Here is a 16,599-nt window from a genome sequence, read left to right as displayed (position 1 = left end):
CCTTTCCTCCCTCTGTAATCCTCTTACACCTCACTCTTCCCCATATACTCTGAAATCCAGTTACACTGGCCACCTTTGCTGTTCCACTCCATCTCCTGCCTCCAAGTGTTTTCTCTGGCTGTCCCACTCCCACATGTCTGAAATATTTTCCCTCTTCCTTTCCACCTCCTGGCTTCTTTCAAGTCTTAGCTAACATCCCATCTTCTGCAGGAAGACTTTCTCCACCCCTTCCTTAACTACTACTGGCCTCCCTCTAAGATTTTCCCCAGTTTTTTGGATATTCTCTTGTATATATCATATATGCATAGTTGTCTACATGCTGTCCCTCCCATTACACTCTAAATTTCTTGTGCCCTTCTTTGTATCCTTGGCACTTAGCACAGTGACTGTCACAAAGCAGTAAGTTTTTAATAAAAGTTAGTTGACTGATTGCTAGCGATCTTCAAGTATCTGAACCATTATTAAGTGGACCAAGGATTGGAAAAGCGTTTGTCATCCTTGGACCTTGAGGGCAGAAATGCGAATGCAGCAAGGGAAGGAACTTGCAAAGGTGTAAATTTATTCCTGATATAAAGAAAAACTTCTAATTAAATCAAAATTATAACGGTCTGCCTCAAGCAGAAAGGAGAGCCTTGTCACCGAAGGTCTTCCCAGAATGGCTAGGTGACCCCTTGGGGGCAGTGGGGTCCATTGATCTAGATGATCTCTGAGGTACTGTTATTCTGAATTCCCTCCCTCTCAAAAGATTGGCTTAAATGCTTCCCAGGCACGTCTTTTTCTTTCCTTCATAAATTATTAGAATATCAACATAGAAATTGCAAAACAAGTGGGTTTTTTTTTTTATTGCAACCCAAGAAGTAAACAAACTTTAGGAGAACTACGATAGTCAAAATAATTTCTGAAATAGCAAAACCCACTAGAAAAGCAATTCCAAGAGTCGAACTGAGGAAATAGGCCTTATTGCCTTTTGGCCCAGCTTGACAGCTCTAAAAGCATCCTGCCCCATGGGCAGGGACTCTGCCATGACTAGGACCACCTGAGCTGAGGGTTGCAAAGGGAAGAGATGTCTGCCCCTGAGGCCTGGAACCCAGAGCAGGGTCCTTTTTGCTGGCTGAAGCTCAGTCTCCCATGCTCATCTGGCTCTGGATGGTCAAGTCATCTTGTTTTCCTTCCCCTTCTCTCCCATTTTCCCCTAATAGTAAAATGCCTACTGCTTCTTCCTCCACACAGGGGGGAAAGGGTGAACTGGAGGGAGAGAGGGAAGAAAGGACCTGAAGGATTAATGAGCTGATTTTCATAAGGCACTTGGATATCTTGGAATGGAAAGCAGGCTGGAAGTTCAACAGCACAACCATTTACTCAGTACATTTTGCCAGCTGGTCATTCATCATCAAAAATTCCCCTATAACTCTCTGACTATTGCTTAATCACCATGTATAAATACCTATTAATCTTGCAAAGTCAAAACACAAACAAAAGACAAAAGTCTTAATTTTTCGTGTCCTTATATTTAGGTTCAACATTTCAGAAACGGACTTGTATGCCAATGACTTTGGAATTCTTGTTTTTAAACCTTCTCCAGAAATGAAAGAAACTTCTCCTTTCCTTTCCTCCCACCCCTTTCTTTTAGACTTCCTTTAAATAAACTGACTGGACTAAATGAACTAACCCACAGTAGGTGCTAATGATCAAATACATTATGGAAGAAAAACGTGCTGTGTGAAAATTTAAACTAACATTTTTGCATTAATGATGTTCCAAAACCTATATTCAAAATATACAGAAAAACTCTGAGCAGTTTAAAATGAACATATTTATCCTACTCACATTTTCTTTCAAGTATAAATTATAAGGCCCCTATTCATTAAAAAAAAATCTCTTCTGCAGTTGAATTTCATTTATACCAAACTTTAGAGTCTGTGACAGGAAATGCATGCTGGTGAGGGACTGTCAGCAGAGACTGTGGCTTTGGTGGAGGGTGAGATTTTCATGTGGAAAAGGAGACCACAGGGCAGGCTTCCCAGCATCACTTTGGCAAGGCGAGATGGCAGAGGAGGGAGTCACACCATTAGCAATCCCTTCTTTGATTGTGAGGAGGAACAGTCAGCAGGTTTTGGTTTTATCACTTAAACCCAATCCAAGAATTTCTTACATAGACACTGTGAGGTTATTCAAGTTAATAGAAGAGAGCATGAGTACAGAGAAGCAGGTATTTGGCTCTGGAGTATACCAAAGTATGTGAAGCTAATTATATCTTACCTAGGCTGATATTAAAATGAGTTTACATTCCAAGAGCATGTCTAATTAATAGTGGTAGGAGCAGGGTGAAACCTGAGATTAAGAAATCTGAAGACAACCTACAAACTGGGAAAGATGCTCTGGGGTAACGGTGACACTAGAAATCTGTTGGCGATTTTTGTTCCTTTTAATAGGGGAAACAAGGACCAAGTCAATCTAGATTGTCTCATGCCTTTGTTTTAATTCAAAAAAGATATATTAAGTGCCTACTGTGTGCCAGGTATTGTGAAGGGGGGGAGAAAAAGAGGAGGGATGGAGAAAGAGAGAGAGGAAGAAAAAGAAAGAGAGAGAGAGAAAAAGGGGGAGAGAGAGAATAGGGAGAGAGAGAGATGGAGAGAGAGAGAGACAAAGAGAGAGAGAATAGGGAGAGACAGAGAGAGAGAGAGAAAGAGTTGTCAAATCAGAATAGGGGCTATAAGAACAAAGACATAAGGAACTAATTCACCAGGCAGAGAGAAGAGGTAACTCAGACCTGGGTACCTGGGGGGATTCCCAAGCATCTTCATGGATTAAGAGCTAGAGATCACGTTGCTTTGAGGCTCTCCCAGAAGTTATACCAGAATGGCAGGAATACATGAGGAAGAAGCTACGGTGAGATTCAGCTAAGAACCTCTATGAATTGTATCCAGTTGAACCTAGTGTCAGGTGACTATCAGGACCTGTGTAAGGACTTTAATATGATGCTGTTTTACCAATTACAACGCTGGCATTTGGGCTTACAGAGAGGCCTGAATGTGTTACCAGCACCTTCCTCTGGAAATCCTGGTGTCATATATCCCCTTAAGGAAGGAGAAAGGGAGATTCAAAAACTATATGTGACCGTAATAGTTGGATGGGGGCATCCCCCTTCCCTCATGACATATGGAGATGCTAAGCTCTAATATCTGACCAAGTTCTAATTGCTGCTTAAGAACTTATGAAAAATACATTTTTATCATAGATACATGGATATTTGAGGAACAAAAGTATAGGCATATGGTTTCATGATCTAAGAAATTCCAATTTGTTTTCCTGAAATCTGCATTTAATGAAGACTTGCTGTGTGACGCTGGGCAAAACAGCTTGACTTCACTTAATCAGATTTAGGTGATCCAGTAACTCTGTCAAACAACCACACGGGGTGGGAAACATGATCACTCCACAGCAGTCCAGGGCGTGGAATTTTACTAAATTGTGCTAGTTGGTCTTGCCTGAATAATGTTCCTGATTCTTATTTCTGTGATAAGATCAGCTCATTCAAACTTAAGCTTTGTTTTGGAAGTAGCTGGATTCAGGGAAGGTTAAGGGAAGCAGGAGAAGAGACCTAGAAACTCCACCAGGAGAAGCCTAAGGGCTTGGGGCCATTTTGTCAACCATTCTACCAATATTTTACTTTGAACCCTTCATGACCCTTTCTCTGTCCTTTTCAGGATCCATCTTACACTTCAATTAAATTATAAGCTCTCCCTCTTCCTGCCCTGGTGCTGTTAAAATATGAAGAAGAACAATCTGCACAATAAAACTCTTTGGCCATTCTAGTAATGGATCTGTGAGCCTAATCATGATCAGTAGGCAATATGCATGTATGTATGTATAGCATGTATACAGACCATGCCATTTCCTCTCTCGGACCCTCAGTTTCTCCATCTCTGACCCTCGTCTCCACCTCCATCTAGTTAGGGACTAGATTATCTTCCAGGCTGATGTTTGGAGTTCATGTCTTGCAACACAATCCTTGTAGTGAGACACCCCCCCCCAGGCATCAAAATAATTTTATTTTAGCCTGTTATTCTGCTTTTATTTATTTTTGCTTCTCTTTTCACAAAGGAAATGTTCTAGGTTCTAGAGTCAATCAACAAGAGGAGAGAGAAAGGAAAAGAGAAGAAAGAAGATAAAAGGAGAAGAGAGGAGAGGTTCAAAGCAGGATTTATTTATTCCTCCTTCTGGGGGATTCCCTCCTTTTTCTTCACCTAGCCAAAACTAATCAGTATTTCAAAGTCAACCCAAGACATATTTTTTTCTCCAAGTCTTCGCAGAAAGTTTCTGCCATTGGAGACCTCTCCCCTTTCCTCTTTGAGCCTTACTTTACATAAAGATTAGCATTCACATGTTTGCATTGTTATGTGGTTGTTTTGTATCTCATCTTATCTCCCTAGCTAGAAGATAACTCCCCTGAAATGAGGAACCACAGAGGATCAGAGCAATTTAGCACATAAAGATCTCCTAGTCCAATCCCCTCATTTTACACGCAAGGGAAGTACTGAGGACAAGAGAGGTTTTCTCTTCTTTTTATCCCCTTCTGGTCCCCCATTTCCTCCTAGTACATTTCCTCCTTCCACCAAGTATTTCATATTTATTTTGCATATACCCAATATGCACATGCCATTTTCCATTCTCCTATCCAATGAAGTATAAACTCCTTAAGGGCTGGGACTGTTTCACTTCTGTCTCTGTATTCTCAGTTCCTAGGGTGGTACCAGTCAAATAGCAGGGGCTTTGTTGATTAACTGACTACCTAACACAGGGTTGGGCACATACGTGCCATTGTAATAGATGTTTGCTTGACTGAGTGATGGGTGGAAATCCATATTCCACTCCTCTCTCATCATCCAAAAATTCAAGCTAATGATTTTTATTATTACAACCCCAAGTTTTAAATGGAGGAGAAGTGGTAAGTGAACAAGCATTCATTAAGGACCTACTGCATGCCAGGCACCATGCTAAGTGCTTTACAAATATGGTCTCATTTAATAAGAGGATAAACACTCAACCTGTATTTGCAAAACTTCCACCAATGGTTTTACAATTCCTCCCAACTGTAACACTGGAGTCCTCCAATGTATAACTAACTCTGATAACTCCTCGGATAGGCAGGGGTTTTCACATTCAATAGGCAGGGGCTTTCACATTCACATACCTTTTGGCCAGCCAGAGTTTGGCTTTCATACAAACAGTGATGTCAGTCATCTCCTGCTGAAAGTCAGAATTCGCTCTGTGTTTGGAGTCTGAGTAGGACTGTAACAAATGAAAAACCTAAACCAAAGAAATAAAGAAAAAACACGATAGCGTGCTGTGAAAATGTTTTTCTAAATGCTCACTTTCACCTTTCCTCAAAATAACTCCTCTCAAAAAAACCCCAAAAAACAAAAAACCAGCCACCTGTCGAATGCACCTTCAGTGTCCTTGCAGGTAAAAAGTTTGTTGGTTTTAGGGAATGCAGTAGCCATGAGAAACTTTCATCCTTAATTGGTTTCTGTCCCCTAGGTGCCTTTCCTAATTCCAAAAGGGGCAAATACTTCATCACTATGATGATCATTTGATATCACATTCTATTAGGTAACCTACAAACTGATTTCAATAAAAAATTTAAACATCTTTCTTGATGTCAACAGTCTCTTATAAAAGTAAAATGTGCCTTTTAAAAGCCAAAGTCTCAATACTTTAGGAAAATAAATCATCCTGTTAGTCTAAACAGGCTGGCGGGACTAGGTTCTTTGGACCAGACTTGGTTAGAAAAGCTTTGCTTGGTTTTGAGCCAATGAGTAACAAACCCTATTTTTCCTGACCTCAGGCCACGACCTTCACAAATCATTTAACTTTTCTCTCCCTAACTTTCACCCATAAGACAGGGACAAGGATAATGAACCAGAGGCCACATTTGTGACAGAATTATAGGGAAAGACATGGAGGCAGGTCATGCTGGATAAATTAGGAGTAGATCTAATCTGATTTGTGCTAACTTTCTTATTCCTTCCTATGTCACAAACACAAAAAACATTTAGTACAGGATTCTGTATACGTACAATGCCCAAATTAAGGTAAGACATCCCCTATGCTATAGGAATAAGTACACCTATAACCAGTAGAGAGGCTCTGCGGGTCTACGTGTGTATGGTGGCACTCTCCTTTTACTCGGCCCATCTCCTCATCATTCCATCCTGCCTCCTGGTTAGTATTCTCACCCTCATGCTCCTCCTTAATCTCCTCCTTCCCACTGGCACCTCTGGTGTTGCCTACAAAGATGCCCAAGTCTCGCCCATGCTTAAATGAATCTTCCTTCGATTCTGTCCTCTCCTCAGGTCCTCTCTGCTCCCGTTCACTGCCAAGATCCTACAACAAGCAACGTTCTCTTGAAGCTCCCACTTCACCACTCATTCACTCACTTTGCAACTCATTTCAATCAGGCTTTCCTTTCCACTACTTGACAGAAGTTTGAGAACTCACAAGTTGTAATTGCTTCACTGCCCAATCCAGGGGCATTTCCTCAGGCATCAACCTCTTTAATCCATAAACAATCCCTCTTCTTGTATCTCTCTCCTACTTCTCTTCCTGGGGTGCTATTTTCTTCTGGTCTTCCTATAGCCAGTCTGCCACCTGCCATTTTCTTCTCAAGCCCCTCAAGTGTAAGGGTCCCTCAAGGCTCTGGCTTAGGCCTTCTCTTCTCACTTTTCACTTTCTTCCCAGTCCTAATTTCTCTCCTTAACTCATTTTACCTGGCCATGTGCCTGCTGGAGATGTGCATCTCAATGTGCCATGGGCACCACAAACTCAAGATGTTCCAAATAGAACTTTCCCCTTCTCCCAATTTCCCTGTTTCTCTTCAAGACACCACCTATCATTCTCCTACTTACCTAGGTTTAAAGACTTGAAGTCAACACTGACTCTCCTCTCATTCCCCAACTTTTATCAGCTGCTGAATTTTGATGATTCTTCTTCGATAACAGAACATCATTTGCATTCATCCCCTTTTCACTTCCATTCATATGGCTAGAAACCTAGTTCAGGCCATTCTCTCCTTTCTCCTAACAGGTCTTTCTAATTCTAGTTTCTCTTTTCTACAAATCACCTTCCACAAAGAGGCCAAAATAATTCTCCTAAGGTACAGGTCTAGTCATGTCACTTGCTTCTTCGAAAATTTTTAGTGGCTTCCTGCTGACTCAAGGATAAAACACAAATTTCTCAACCTAGTACTTAAGGTGCTCTGCAATTTGGCTCTAACTGTCCATCTTCCAGTAAGCCTGGAACTTAGAGCTATTCCCCAGACTCAGTACAACAACTCTCAACCCCCATGATTTCCTATCAGCCATATCCTAAGCAACTGGGGCAGTATGGCATGGTGGCTAGAGAGCTAGTCAGAAAGGACCTGATCAGGCATCACCTGTTACATATATAGGCCTGGACAACTCACACTTTAAGTTTCCTGGGTATCTCTCTAAGACTGTAAGACTTGCATTGGTAGAGGGCACATCCTCACCTGGGAGCTCCCCATACCAAAGAAACCACAGGTCCCAGCCCTATCCATCCCCTTGGCATGTCGGCCAGTCAGTCATTCAATAAATATTTACTAAGATTCCTTATCTTCCTCAGAGGTTCAAATGCTACCTTCTCCATGAAGTCCTCCCTGAGCCCCACAGTTGCTAGTACTTCCTCTTGTTTCAAACAGTGCTTTATTTATTTACTCACTTGTGCCCATGTTGTATCTAGTATGTAGGCCCTGACCCTTTTCCATGCCTCCTTACCCCATGACGTAAACTCTTTGGAAACAGGGACTATCAAAGTGCCTTCCCCAGAGCAGGCTCTTAATAAATGTTTACAGACTGACTGGGACCAATGCATTTTTGCCTCTTTATCACTAACGCTGAGCATATTACTTGGCATACAGGAAATAACATATATCAGGTCAGTTAACAGTAGAAAGAGCACTGGGTGGGAAACCTGAGGGCTAGTTTTAGCGCTGACAATGTTGGGGGCGGAGGGGAGGCATGGGTTAAGTCCCTTAATCTAGTTCTCAGTTTCTTCATCTGTATTGTAAGAGGGCTATGATTTCTAAGGTCCCTTAACAGTTTTCTTAAAGGAAGTTTTATTCATGCCTTTCATCATTTCTGGAAATACCATCTCCTCCCTCCCCCTCAAAATTGCACCCTCCTTTTAAACAGAAAAAAAATTAACTAAAAAACACCTTATCCAGTGACTCGAGTCTGACAACATACACAATCCTCTAGCCTAGGAGTCGTCCCTCACCCCCAACCACTGTCAAAGGGAGGGAGGAGTTTCTATTCTCCAGGACCCCTATTGACTTTTCACTTAATCACAATTCAGTTTCTTTTTAGTGACCTAACTTTTTAGAATGCCTGTATCAGTTTATATAGATCTTTCAACATTCCACAGAATCCCTCATGTCATAATTTTTTTTTTATTTTGTAATGTTTAACAATCACTGCCATACAATTGCGATTTTATCCCTCCCCACCTACTCCCCACTACCCCCCTCCCTCCCCACGACTGCATACAATTCTGTATAGATTCTACATATACTTTCCTATTGAGTATATTTTCACTATAGTCATGCTATGTAGTCAGACTAAGATAAATGAAAGAAATCGTATAACAAATCAGAACATGATACACAAACACATACACATACACAAACATGATCTGCTACAATATGTGAGTGACTTCCATATTTCTCTCTCTGAGTGTGGCAGGCATTTTGCCTTGAGATCCGCCATTGGTATTTTTTTTTTTTTTTTTGGTAAGAAGTTCTTGTGTTATTACAAAAATCTAAGTCTACCAGAAAAAACTCTCACACACTGTGGTTGTTGCTGTGCATAAAGTTCTCCTGGTTCTGCTCCTTTCACTCAGCATCGGGTCATATAAGTCCTTCCAGGCCTCTCTGAAGTCTTCTTGTTCATCATTTCTTATGGCACAATAGTACTCCATTACATTCATATACCATAATTTATTCAGCCATTCCCCAATTGATGGACATCCCCTTGACTTCCAGTTTTTGGCAACTACATAGAGTGCTGCTATAAATATTTTTGTACATGTGGGACCCTTTCCCATTTTTATGATCTCATGTCATAATTTTTTGCTACATGAGCATCCTTTTGTATTTGTACAAAATCATTTATTTAACCATTCCTCAATTGATAGGCACCCCTCTGCTTCTAACTCTTTTTTTCTGGGGGGGTATGATCTCCAAAGTGCTGCTATGGTAATTCTGCTGTATATATTGGGCCTTTGTTTCTGTCTTTGACCTCTTTAAGGTATGTGCACAGATATGAGACTGTGGAGTCAATCATTATGGTGAGTTTAGTCAGGTTTTTCTCCCAGGATTCCAAATAGAAATCCAGAACGGTTGGATCAACTCACAGTTCAGTCATCGGTATACTTGTGTTTCTATCTTCCCTTCAACACTGACTGTCTAAGGATTTTGTCACTGCCAATTTGCAGAGGTTGAGGTAGAATTCTAAGATGTCTTTTCCAAAGGTTAGCAAAGTGTATGTTCAATAAGCGTTTATAGAATTGAATTGAACTGAATTTATCAATTATCTGTTGGGGAATACTTCTTGGTCTTACATACATACATACATATATATGTATACACACACATATATATATATCAGTTCCTTATATACCTCAGATATCTCACAGTTTTAATGTTTTAGAATTCTGCATATCATTCCCTTCTTTATGAAAATCATGATTCATCAGCCATGCTGAAATGCGTGGGAGTAGGCTGGCAGAGGTGGGAATATGTGGAGATCAGAGATAAACAAGACATCTCCCAGAGGAAAAGAATCCACCGTCTCAGTCTCATTGTTCCTATAACTTAGGACTGCTGATAATCTTACTTGCCAAACATCAGTTACTACTCTAACTTTCCTTTTTCAGAGAGGAGTTAATGAACACAGCAGTAGGGGTGTGGAGTTGTATCCACAAATGAATGCAACATGAAAATAGCCATCAGGGAAATTTATTTTAAAAACCTATAAAAAGGGGTCACTAAGATGAGAATTTAAAACAACAATAAAATAATAATGGCCAAAAGGTGGGAGCAGGAGGGGGAAAGACAAGAAACCGGAAACCTTCATGAACGGTGCCCTCAGTTGTAATCGGCTCTGAAGGAATTGAGCTGGTTGCAATGGAGGTAGCTCTTCTACAGGGCAGAATCTATTTGGGATCACTGATAAACATTTGAGCAGCTAGCTTACTATTTACGGAAGATAAACCACAATTCATTTATATATGTTACAGCTAATTTTTGTTTCCTAAACAGAAGGAATTATGTGGGAGAACTAACCCCAGGCTCCCACATGGAGAATGAACATGATTTCTCTAATAATGGACCTGTTATTTCAAGGACAACATCAAGTGTCACCACCTCGTTATATTTCTGCAGGGACCCAGACCACTCATCTTCCAGCCTAGAGAAATGTGTCTGGCTGAGATGTCTGTTACTATGTTTGGTGGTTGCTAGAGTGAGAAGCCTTCCTTTGCCCAAATTCTCACTATTCTGAGGGAGCTGGCAAAGTAATCAGGCTTCAGTGGGCTTCTAAGCAGCTGCAGAAAACCAGCCATTAAGGGCCCTTCATGGTATCACAAGATAGTTATTTATCAGCAGACACTAGCAAGTTACATGACTTTGGAATCTCCTATTTAAAAAAGCTCCAAATGCCACATGTTTAGAAGAAACATTAGCAAACTGATGGATGTTTAAACTTAGTCCTCTATTTGCTCACCTAAGTTGGCAAAAACAAGTTTGTTTTTGTAATGCTTGGTTGATCCCTAGTGGCTTACGAAAGGCAGTCTACTGGTCCATCAATTCTGTCACTTTGGACACAAACTCTGACAGTAATTGTAATCCTGGGTCACTTGTTGGGTTAATGGAATGATCCATTTACATTTGACCAAAGGAAAACATGAGTACATTTAGGAAAAACTCAGGGAAATAAAAAAAATCAAGAGGTGGGAAGAGGAGAGAGACACATGGGTACCTAAAGGGAGAAGCAGTGAAGTGAAGAAACAGGGGAGAAAGAAAAAAGACTGATCAAGTAGCTAACAGTAAGCATTTAATAAGTGCCTATTAGGTGCCAGGCATTGTGTTAGGTGCTGGGGATACAGAGACAAAAGTCAAATTATAAGTGATGAAAAAGGGAAAGAAAGAAGGAAGAGAAAGAGAAAAATACAGAAGAACAGAGGCAGAGAGAAAAGTATGCAATCCCTGACTTTAAAAGTGTAAAAACATTTGAAAAACATAATCATTGATTTGCTTTATAAGTACTTCTGTATTCAAAATGAAGACAATAACATAGAAGAACATTCCCAAGCACCATTCATGAAGTAAGTTTTAATTATTCTAAGAAAAATCAGTTCACAGCTTCTGGAGCATAAGGAATCTATCACAGAGATTATTATTATAACCTGTTTTTCAGTAACTGTTTTTTGAATGATTAATGATTTTTGATTAATTTTTTATATTTCATAGAGACTCCAGGAAGGCAAGATCCATGCTTACCCCAGGAAGGCTCTCCATGCAGTATGTGACAATAGAAACATGTGCTTACTAAAGCATTTATCGATCCATCAATCAATAAACATCTACTACTAGGCACCTAATAAGTATAAGGCACTGTGGTAGATGGGGCAGTTAGGTGGTAGAGTGGACTCATCTTCATGACTTCAATCCAGCCTCAGACACTTAGTGACCCTGGGCAAGTCACTTAACCCCGTTTGCCTCAGTTTTCTCATCTCTAAAATGAACTGGAGAAGAAAATGGCAAACCACTGCCATTTTTGCCAAGAAAACGTCAAGTAGGGTCACAAAGAGTCAAGACTTTAATGAATAATCAACAAACTGTGTTAGGCAGTTAGAGTAGGTAAAAAGAAAGAGGAGGGGAATGATGAAGAGAAGGGGGAGGGTGGGAGGGGAAAGGGGAGGAGAAAAAGGAAAAGGAAGAAGAGGAGAAGAACGGAGAAGGGGAAGGAGGAGAAAGAGAAGAAGGAGAAGAAGGAAAGGAGAATAAGAAGAAGGAGAAGTCTCTCCCCTCAAGGAGCTTTTAGCCTACTTGACATCACACAACATGTACACACAGAAAGAGTAACAGAATCGTAGATTTCAAGCCATCTGGATCAAATCCAGTCTCCTTATTTTACAGATGAAGAAACTGGGACCTAGACTGGGAAAGTGAAAGCTGACCTAGGTCCTCTGACTACAAAGTCAATCCATTTTCTGTTATATCACATTGATAGAGAAAAAACTACCCACGCACAGCAGTAAACAGTTTGAAAACAACTATTTTGATAGAGCAAACTGTACCAAATGAGTGGGATAGAATTAAGTATTAAAGACATTTGAAGAAAAGGAAGCTCACTGTAGGCTTCCTAGAAGAGGTGAGACTTAAGGGTAGAGATTCTGAGGTGGGAGGATAGGTGGGCAGGGGAACATTCAAGGGGAGAAAACTAAAAGGAGACCTCAATGATCATCTGACAGTTGACTCTAGGGGCTCTTCTAGTATTTTGGTGTCACGGGCCCTTTGGGTAACAGTTTAGTGAAGCCTATAAACCCTTTCTCAGAATGATATTTTTAAATATATAAAACCCTTAGGATTCCAAAACAGTGATCAGACTCTTTTAAAAACAAGGTAACAGACCCTAAGTCTGGAGGAGGAGGAGTGTTGTTTCTGAGGATCGGTGGGTGAGCAGGGCAGTTTGGCTGGATCACAGAATGTACTATGGCGCTGCCAGAAGGATGGGCAGTGATATGAAATAAGGCTGGGGAGGAAGATTGAGGCAAGTTGGGAAGGGCCTTAAATGACAAACAGCAGTTTTTATTTGGCCTGAGTTTACTGAACGGGGTAATAATGCATTTAGACTTGCGCTTTAGGAAAACCACTGTCAGCTGTATAGAGGGTGGGTTAGAGTAGGAGAGACTTGGGGCAGGGCAGGGCAGGGCAATGAGGAGGTTATGGTAACAGTCCAAGAGAGGTGATGAGGGCCTAAACCAGGGAAGAGATGGGAATGGAGAGGGAGAAGTAGAAGACAGAAAGAAGAAATAACGTTCAACCAGAAAAATCCTTTCACAGTCATCAACATCAGATAAATTTGTAATTAGTTAATGTCATGCTCTAGGTGACCAAAGAGAGCTGAAAACAAAAAGGGAGAGATGAGAGAGGGAAAAGATGGAAAAGAAACAACAGGCCACATTCCTGACTTTAGAGAGCTTATAATGACTGAAAGAGAAGATGTATATGTGAAAACCACTGAGCTGTCAGGTCTTGAGTCTCCCTCCACTACGTCTCCTATGTCTGTCACCATCTCCTTTCCTCTCATGTGGCCACCACTCTCCTTCAAGACCTTATCCTCTCTCATCTGGACTACTGCAGTAACTCTCTAGTTCCACATTTCCCACCTGTCTACTCACATCTCTACTTGGATAGCCCACAGGTATCTTAAACTCAACATGTCTAAAATGGAGCTCATCATCTTTCTTCTAAAAAGTCCAGTTCCCCCTGACTTTTCCATTTCTGCTGAGGTCACCACCATTCTTCCTATTACCTAGGTGTACAACCTAGGAGTCATCCTCAACTTTTCACTCTTTGCTCACCCCCTGTACATCGACATTGCCCTCCCATATCAAATCAGTTACCAAGACACGTTCATTCCATCTCCTTAACACCTCCTGCATCGGTGCTCTTTTTATTTATGCCACTATCAACCTGAGCCAGTCTTTCCTCACTTCTTATCCGAATATTGCAAAAACATTTTAAATGATGTCACTGTATGCACTCTCTCTCCCTTCCTATCCAAACTCCCAATGTTGTTGTTCAGTCATGTCTGACTCTTCCTGACTCCATCTGGAGTTTTCTTGGCAGAGACACTGGAGTGGATTGCCATTTTCTTCTCCAGCTCATTTGACAGATGAGGAAACAGTCAAACAGGGCTAAGTGACTTGCCCAGAGTCACACAGTGTCTAAGGCTAGACTTGAGCTCAGGAAGATGAGTCTTCCTGAGTGCAGGTCCAGCACTCTGTGCATGGCACACTGAGCTGCCCAAACTCCACAAAGCTGCCAGATTAATATTCCTAAAGCAGAGGTCTAATCAAGTCACCCCTCTGCTCAAAAAGCTCAAGTGGCTGCTTCCTGCCTCCAAGACAAAATAAAGATTCTTCTAGGTGGCTTTGAAAGTCTATCCTCCTCTGGCTCTTACCTGCATTCTTGGCCCTACTGCCCACCATTCACTTTTACACACTCAATGTTCCAGCCACAATGGAGCCCTTGTGTCCCCTGGGCACTGATGCCACATCCCTTCTTTATACAGGTTGTCCCCCATTCCTTGAAGGCATTCTCTCCTAGCCTCAGACTGGGAGGAGGCACTGCTGTCTTTGAAATTTGGCTCAAGGGTCACCTCTTTCAGGAGGCCTGTTCTTATCTTCCCAGGGGCTCCTGGCATCTTTGACAGTTGTCCTCCCCTCCCCTCCCCTGTCACTTTGTCTTTACAAAGCAATCTGTTGCATATACTTCCTATTTACTTATCTGTAAACAGCTGTCTGCCCTGTGGGAAGGGACTGTGTCATTTTCATATTCATATACCAGGTGCCTAGCACAGTGCCTGGCACATTGTTCTTGTTGTTGTTCAGTTGTTTCTGACTCTTCACAACTCCATTTGGGGTTTTCTTGGCAAAGATAACTGGAGTGGTTTGCCATTTCTTTATCAATTCATTTTACCGATGAGGAAACTGAGGCAAGCAAGTCACACAGCCAGAAAGTGTCTAAGGCCAGATTCGAACTCAGGAAGATGAGTCTTCCTGACTCTAGACCCAGCAGTCTATTGACTGTGCCACCAAGCTGCCCCTGGCACATAGTGGATATCTAATAATTGCTTACTGAATTAAACTAGATGTCATTTTTTTTACAAAGTAACATAACTGAAGCCCAGAGATGTTACATCATTTGCCCAAGGTCACCCCTTCCCTCAGAATCCACTTTCTACTCAGCTGACACCCTCCCCAATCCAGCCTTCCCTGACCCCAAACACCCCCAGACCACATATGTCTCTCTCTTCTCCCCAGGACCCTGTTTGCCCCTGATAGCTCTTCCTAACTTGTCCCCTCTCTCTTCAGGTCCTCTCACACTCTCCTCCTCTCAATGTCTCGTATGTTCTGGCTCCATTGGCTTACAGTTTCTTGAACGTAGCACCCATTGCATGCCACTCTCTGCATGTCTCTGCACTGGCTATCTCTCAAGCCTAGAAGGCTCTGCCTCACAGCTTCCTTCAAGCTACGTGAAATCTCACCTTCTGAAGAAGGTCCTTCCTAGTCCTGCCCACAGCCAGTGCCTTCCTCTTTGAGATCACCTTCTCCCTGCTCTGCGCTTCATGTCTCATTTGTACTCAATGACTATTTACATGTTGTCCCCTCAAGTTGGAATGGACACTTCCTGAAGGCAGGAACTGTTTCTAGCTTTCACATCTTGGCTCTCCAGTGCTTGGTGCAGGACCTTGCGCCTAATAAGTGCTAAATTCATGCGTGCTGATGTACTGACCCAGTATGGGGAAATAATAATGAGAATGGGTACTTAAACAGGACTTTAAGGTTTACAAACCTCTTCTCATTCCTCACAACATCTCTAGCAGGTACATGGTATTATTATCTCCATTTTACAGATGAAGAAACTGAGGCAGACATAGGTTAAATGACTTGCCCAGGTTTACAGTAAGTGTCCAAGGTAAGATTTGCACTCAGGTCTTTCTGACTCCAGGTCCAGTGCCCTCTTTATCCACCGGGCCAGCTACCATACATTGATCCAACTTATAAGAATGGGGTAATATCTCCCCGCTTTTGCATCTCTGCCAGTGGGATTAGGGACTCCCTTTGCTCCAAACCATAGAATGGAGCTAACATGGTCAGAGGAGAGAGTAGGGGTAAGGGCAGAGATACTGGAGAAAGTAGGGGTGGGAATCTGCGGGAAGCTAGAACCTCATACCAGCATAAAGTCCCACATTTCAGGAAAAACTGGTTCCCTGTCATTCACTTTTTTTTCTTTTTCCCTAAGAGTCCCAGGGACTGGTTTGCTTGCCAACCCACCCAAAGCCACCTGCCACATGATATCTCTTTTGGTCTCCATTACTGTGAATGAGAAGCCAGTCTGGCAGTTTCTCTTCTAGTCCATTAGTCTGTAAGCTCACTGAGAGAAGGGACGAGGTTTGTCATGGTAACCTTGGTGCCCAGTACAGTCATACATGCTGACTGATAGTCAAGTCAAGAAACCCTTAACAAGTGATTATTATATGAAAGCCTCTGTGTTAAGTGCTAGCAATACAATTTTTTTAAAAAAAGTTCCTGCCCATAAGAAGCTTATAATCTAATGGGAGAAGACACAGAAAAGGAAGCGGAGGTGGAAAAGAAGAATCCAGAGGCAAGCCCACAGAAGAATGAGGCAGTGAACCAAACGTTCACTTGTTAACAGTTCTGACAGTTTGTCTGTTGATTTTCCTGTCCCTGAAGTAAAGACAATTCTTTTAAAATTTTCTAAAAGTTTGT

At 41.7% G+C, this 16,599-nt stretch overlaps 1 protein-coding gene across 3 annotated transcripts in view; it reads right to left on the bottom strand.

The window, feature by feature from the left end:
- THADA (THADA armadillo repeat containing) overlaps positions 1–16,599 on the bottom strand; it is a 433,436-nt gene that overhangs the window by 130,119 nt on the left and 286,718 nt on the right. For 2 of the 3 annotated variants that reach the window (XM_072635750.1, XM_072635749.1), the window contains one exon: positions 5,195–5,310. The exons of the other annotated variant lie outside the window; for it this stretch is intronic. In XM_072635750.1, coding sequence (XP_072491851.1) covers positions 5,195–5,310 — 116 coding nt within the window. The remainder of the gene's footprint in view (positions 1–5,194; positions 5,311–16,599) is intronic. 3 annotated transcript variants of the gene reach the window in all.

Source organism: Notamacropus eugenii, chromosome 1 (assembly GCF_028372415.1).
Source record: "Notamacropus eugenii isolate mMacEug1 chromosome 1, mMacEug1.pri_v2, whole genome shotgun sequence".
NCBI lineage: Eukaryota > Metazoa > Chordata > Mammalia > Diprotodontia > Macropodidae > Notamacropus > Notamacropus eugenii.
Note: the sequence above shows the minus strand (reverse complement) of the source record. Positions and strands in the feature narration are given on the sequence as shown.